The sequence below is a fragment of the Branchiostoma lanceolatum genome, chromosome 13 (assembly GCF_035083965.1).
Source record: "Branchiostoma lanceolatum isolate klBraLanc5 chromosome 13, klBraLanc5.hap2, whole genome shotgun sequence".
Lineage (NCBI taxonomy): Eukaryota > Metazoa > Chordata > Leptocardii > Amphioxiformes > Branchiostomatidae > Branchiostoma > Branchiostoma lanceolatum.
Genome location: NC_089734.1, coordinates 2,526,501 through 2,532,500, shown reverse-complemented (window position 1 = coordinate 2,532,500; position 6,000 = coordinate 2,526,501). Strand labels below are relative to the sequence as shown.

Below are 6,000 nucleotides of genomic sequence, written 5' to 3'. Positions count from 1 at the left end.
TAACCAAACTCTATCCATTTCTTCGACCAAACCGTAAGTATGCTATCGTGACAATTCATCCATAGCAGCCTTGCTAAGTTCCTAGTATGTAAGGAGAGCCTCTCCCTGCTACACGAATGATGAAAAAGTTGCAATACCAAGGAATGTCGCTAGGAGGACCAACCTCTGGCCATTTCTTTGACCAAGCCACACGAAAGTTATCATGACAATCCATCCATAGCAGCCCTTCTGGTATATAAACGAAGCATCCCTAGTATGTAAAGATACAAGGGACGCAGAAGCTGCAGTACTAAAGTAAGTCGCTAGGGGGACCAAACTCATTTCTTTGAATTGACCAAACCACATGTAAGGTATTAGTATGATGACGATACATCCATAGCAGCCTTCCTAAGTTCCTAGTATATAAGGAGAGTACCTCCCCTGGAGGACGAATGACGAAAGAAGCTGCAGTACCAAAGAAAGTCGCTAGGAGGACCAAACTCCTTTCACCTAACCACATGTAAGTATTAGTTTTGCTGTGTATGCCATAAATTCGCAGCAGAGCAACCGCCCAGAAAACAGCGAAAGTTTTCCGATTCACCATACCTTGCAGGGTGGTTTGTTCCCTGTACCGTGCGCAGAGTGTTCAATACTTTACTACAGTCAACCCTTATCTATATCTTACAATAGCAAGACGAAAAATGCAGAGCCTGCAGTACCAAAGAAAGTCGTTGGGAGGACCCAACTCTTGCCATTTCTTTTACCAAACCCACACCATTCGGGGGGTGTCCCTGTGGTGTAGTGGTCTGCGCCTCTGCTACTCTGCCACATCTGGTTCAAATTACTTGGACCAGAAGGACTGGCACTGGGTTCAAGCCCCAGGTAGGACACCTCTGGACAAGAGGCGCATTGAGTCATACCAAAACCCTTTATAAAAATGGTAATACTTATGAAACAGTATGGAAGTTAAACACACTCCACTGCCAGAGGACTAACCCCCTGCTGCAGTGATTGCACCACAGTGTGGCCCCAGGGCTATGAAACGGAGATGGGCACCGCCCTATACATCAATGATTGTGTGGGAGGATTTTAACTAACCAACACCATTCACCGTACCTTGCAGACTGGTTGGTTCCCTGTACCGTGCGCACAGCCAGGAGTCATCCGACAGCCGGAGCACCCTGTCCGCGCCACGTCCGCATCCGCCGTACCGCGCCTGCAGTACCTCCTCAACCGGTAGGTTGCGCATGGCGTGACGCTTCATGTGCATGGTGCCGACACTATGTCCTGGAGAAGAAAGTGAATCAAATGCGGCAGATAGGTTATGACGTCCTCCGGCTACGTTAATTCTTATGTTGGATAGAATATCTAAATTCTGATTTTTTGGTCAAGATTGAAAAAAGGGGCCCCGCCGGGTAGTTTACGGGCTGTTTTAAGCACTTTCTAGCTAGCCTGGAATCCAGACCTATTATAGCCCCCGAGAGAGACTCGGGAGCTATAATAGGTCTGGATTCCAGGCTACTTTCTAGCATGACCCCTGCGTGGCCTCGTAGGATACCCTGCGGCTGCCAGACATTTTTTTGTCACGGCCGGGCCCCGGGGTGACTTAAACTCGGACTTAAAATCAACCCGGGACTCGGTAACAAATAGAAGCTTTGAGCTAATCGCGCAAACACCGGGAGGTACATGGCAGTCCAAATTTGTGGTTTCGGGGCCCGGCCCGGACTACACTCCCTGCGGGCACCGGCGCAAATGTGACCGTAAGATACCCACCTGACTTACGCCGAGAGGAAGTTGCGTAAGAAAGCGCATCATTAAGCACAAACTGGAAAACGTTCACAATCCAAATCATACGGTCTAGAATTCGACATATTCCAACACCAGACAGCACAGTTAACACATAGATCCCTTTCACATGCGACTTTCTACCCAGTCTTAAAGAATTTTGTGCGTTTATCCGTTGTGCAATTAAGTGGATTCTACTGTACTACTGTACCCACGTCATAGACCCCGGAGGTCGCGGATAGATACTGTGTTCTGTGACCTTGAATAAAATATTTAAATTATGAGAGAGTGAGGCTATAGCCTAAAGATACCCACCTGACGGTATTTTCCCCTCTATCTTTCGTGCCCAGTAGATGCCGTCCTCCACCACGGGTACACCTCTGTGGTTGACCTTGACCCAAGTGACCCCGCCGGGTTTCTGGGGTTCGAGTCTGGGCGGGACTTTGGGGATCATGACCTGTAAAAAAATACGTTTTGTTCGATGTGAATGCGGAATCCGCACTTTGACAGAAGACTGATTACAAAATTTAGATTCATGAATGCAGAGAATCCAAAATAGCAAATTTTCAATATTTTATTGAATATATTAATTTCTTTCAAAACGTTGAATGTCTTATCGCTACAAGGAGAATCATCGAGGGAAATGGGGAACTTTATATACAAACTGATATGTTATCCTGTTTTTTGACTCATGTTTTATTTTATAGTAGGTTCCATTTAGGTCTTCTTTGGTTGAGCTTTATCTATTTGGATGGTTCACTTTATGTTAGCTTTGAATTATGCTACTTGTCAATGAAAAAAAAACACAGAAAAAAATATTACAAGTAAATGTGCATCGACGAATATAATATACACCCACCTCTGGGACCTGGGGCTGTACCGGTTTGAAACCTTCAGTGTTTTCGTCTTTTGATTCTTGAAGACGTTCTGATTTCTTTAAGGAAGATGTGACCGTTTCCCCTCCTTCTTCAGTGTCTTCGTCTTCTTCTGTTTCTTCGTCTTCCAGGCCGATGATTCTAACCATTTGCGGAGCTTGTGTCCTGTGTTTCCCCGCTCGGAGTTTGGGATGCTGCGAAGAAAACACTTTCAATAAGTCCTAAACAATGTTTCTTTTAACCAAATGTTAGCTTTCACTCTATTTGATATTGACACAGCTGTAACGATGATAATATTGCTATAGAAATACAAATTCATAAAGATGGTATTGATTGCCCAGCTTCCTCTTAATAGTGAACACCTGTCTATAGATATCCCTTTAAGTCTCTTGCATAATTACTATAAGTACAAGTTTGACTGCAATTTGGTACGATACGATATGACATAGTATAGTGCAAGGGAGTCCATGAATGGACACATGACATGATAGAAGCATCCTTTGTCAAACCTATATCTTTGTCTTTCTTTTTGGATTTTTTTATAGGTAACAAAATTCCGTATGGTTATGTATTGTGTCGTTGGGAAACGTTTACACTTTCTTTTATATATGATGGAAAATACACAAATGATTCGTTACAGTTAAAAACAGCAACATTAATTGTATACTCAACGGTTGTGGGTACAAAATTAAATTTTCACAATGATCAAGCCAACCCAAAATGGATTACAACATTTAATATACGTTTAAGACGCTCGCACGAATGAACATGAAACCTATTTTCGGTACGAGAGCGCTCCGACTCACCTGTAAGTCCCTGTCCAGTGCGCCACTCGGCCGTTGCAGCGCCAGGCGCGCCAGGTACAGGCACAAGCCCGCTATGAGTCCAACCCACACCAAATTAAAACATTTTCTCCGCGTCGACTTGTACATCGTGTCCTATTTTGTCGTTGAGAAGCTCCACGTCAGATGTAGTCGTTTAAATATTAACAAGACAGAGACATGGTCGAAGCTTAACTTTGAACTAACAGAGCAAAAGTTTCCTTCACGTGTCACCAGTCAGATGAGGGGCAGACTTGTACTATGGTCGAGAATCTTTCTTCTTTTCTGAGCGAGGAACGTGTCACCAGTGCTGGGAAACGTCTGTGCTGTTTTCCCTGTATTTCATATTGAAGAAAGAAAATTAGTGATCGTCGTAGGGACCGATCATATCTCATGGTTGACGGGTTTGAATTCACCCAATATGGGTTTCTTTGCCATAGTATAACTTGGGTTGCCATTGAAGTACAACGTATACATTCACTTGAAGAAATGTGCGACAAACTTTTTTTCAGAAAAAAAGCTGCTAACAGTGATACAGAAAGGTTTGCAACGCCGCCCGTGGATTGTTTCTGGTTTGTCCCGTTTCGACAGAAACAGCTGTGCGCGAAACGCCACGTCCTTTGGTGCGTCAGCTGGCGACTGCGAGATGGTAGACTATTGTGATTCAGCCTGCGGCAACTATAGGCCACAGGATCGTAATCAAGCTTCCTATCTTAATACATGGTAATCATGTAAGAAAGAAGCTGTCAAAAGTCACCTACATGAGTTTTAGCCCATGAAGAACATGCATTGGCAGGGTTGTCAGGCCTCTAAAGTTTCAATCTAGAGCATAATTTCAACTTTCTAATCGGCACAACCCCTACGAATCCGGCCTTGTTTACAAAAATTGACCTTTGACCCCCTTCTCTACCTGATAATCACACAAAAATTGCAAACTTTGCAGGCCTACAGACACCACAAACATGGATGAAAGTCTGATTTTTCAACTTAATACGAAGGTAGAAACCCTTACCTGTAACATCCAGCTCCAAAATATCATCATATCCTGAAAAAAGCCCATTTACAGCTACCTTTACCAAGGATACCAAACCTATTTCCTAAAAGTTGGGCTAAAATTTGGCCTTCTGCGCCTGCGCGGATTACTGGTGTGTCGCCTATAGGGAAGACTCAGTGGGGTCATGTGGCGTAACGGCAGAGCGTTCGGCTCAGAACCAAGTGGTTCCGGATTCGAATCCTGTCATGTCACCGATCTTGGCCTTGTGACAGTTCCATAAAATACAAGTGTGGAGCAAATATGTATCTTTTACGAACGTGTATTATGTGAACCCTGTAAACCCTGCACCAATTCAGCACTAGAAAGGCTGCCATTGCACGGATAATTTCTGGCCAATAAAAACAATCAATCCATCAATCAATCAATCAATCGATCAATCAATCAATCAATCAATCAACGGTTCCAGTGTACGTCAGTACTGCATGTAATCCTGTGGGAAAGTTGAGAAAAACAACGGTGTCATTATCTCAAGAATCAAACTTCAGACCATAAAAACTTACCCTCAAATGCTAACCTGATCAGTGAAGTGTCATCAAGCGCAATTCTGACAAATTCTACATGACAACGTTAACTTCCTCCCTAAACAAGGCCCTTGCATTGGTCCTCTAGGTTCCAAACACCTGGCTGACGATCATACCACTATATCATGGGTGTGTGGCAGACGTGGAAAGGTAATTTTTCAAGCTAATTCAACAGGTATATAGTCTTTCCTATCAGAGCCACCCTTAAAGAAAGAATGTTCAATGCTTTAAAGCATTGTTTTATAACATTACAGCAGTGATTGATGTTTACATGTACATCACCCCCTGCAAATCTTGTGATCATGCAATGCAAGACACTGTTTGGAAGTTATGAGTGGGGAGCGTATGTCAATGAACTGCATGCATTCTATACATATAGCGAAGGACCATAACACCAACGCTTCCCGTGCATGGTTGCAAAATTAATGAAAACATTAAAATGTAGTTTCCGTCGATCTGACCCTTCAGGTAGACAAATTGTCCCACTATAATGAACAAGGCTGCACTGACACCAACACGTTTTTATTTCGTCGCTATGAATATGTAATAAAACAGTACAAAAAAAATTAGAACACCTTCTGTCGCATCACAGCACAAGAGATCTAAAAGCGCTGAACCGGTCCGACTTCTGCTGCAGGGGTGCATGTTTGGTGAGATCGTGTTTGTCGTGCCCGAACAGCGTCATCGATCGACGCTGCTTATCATGGCTGTAAAGTGGATGGTGAAGTTCTATCTAGTGCTGGTTGTACGTCTGGTAGTGCCGGGTGTAGAGGCAGGGGACTGGCAACACTGTCAGAAGGTATCGCCGGAGAGATGTAGTGTTGGTGACAGTCGTGTTGGTGACAGTCGTAATGGCGGACCAAGGTATCGGTATGACATTGGCGTGTACGCGTCCAGGTGGAACAAAGACCTGTATTTTTCTGGTAGTTACCGAGGGCCTTTCGATAACATTCATATCTACCCAA

The 6,000-nt window shown here is 43.9% G+C and overlaps 1 protein-coding gene across 1 annotated transcript; it reads right to left on the bottom strand.

Annotated features, from left to right (window-relative positions):
• Positions 1-1,018: 1,018 nt before the first annotated feature.
• Positions 1,019-2,226, bottom strand: LOC136446870 (four-jointed box protein 1-like). The gene is made up of 2 exons (XM_066445511.1): positions 2,080-2,226; positions 1,019-1,266 (listed from the first exon to the last, which is right to left on the bottom strand). Exons 1-2 carry the CDS (start codon positions 2,216-2,218, stop codon positions 1,073-1,075), a joined length of 333 nt encoding a protein of 110 aa, XP_066301608.1. The 5' UTR covers positions 2,219-2,226; the 3' UTR covers positions 1,019-1,072.
• Positions 2,227-6,000: the final 3,774 nt, after the last annotated feature.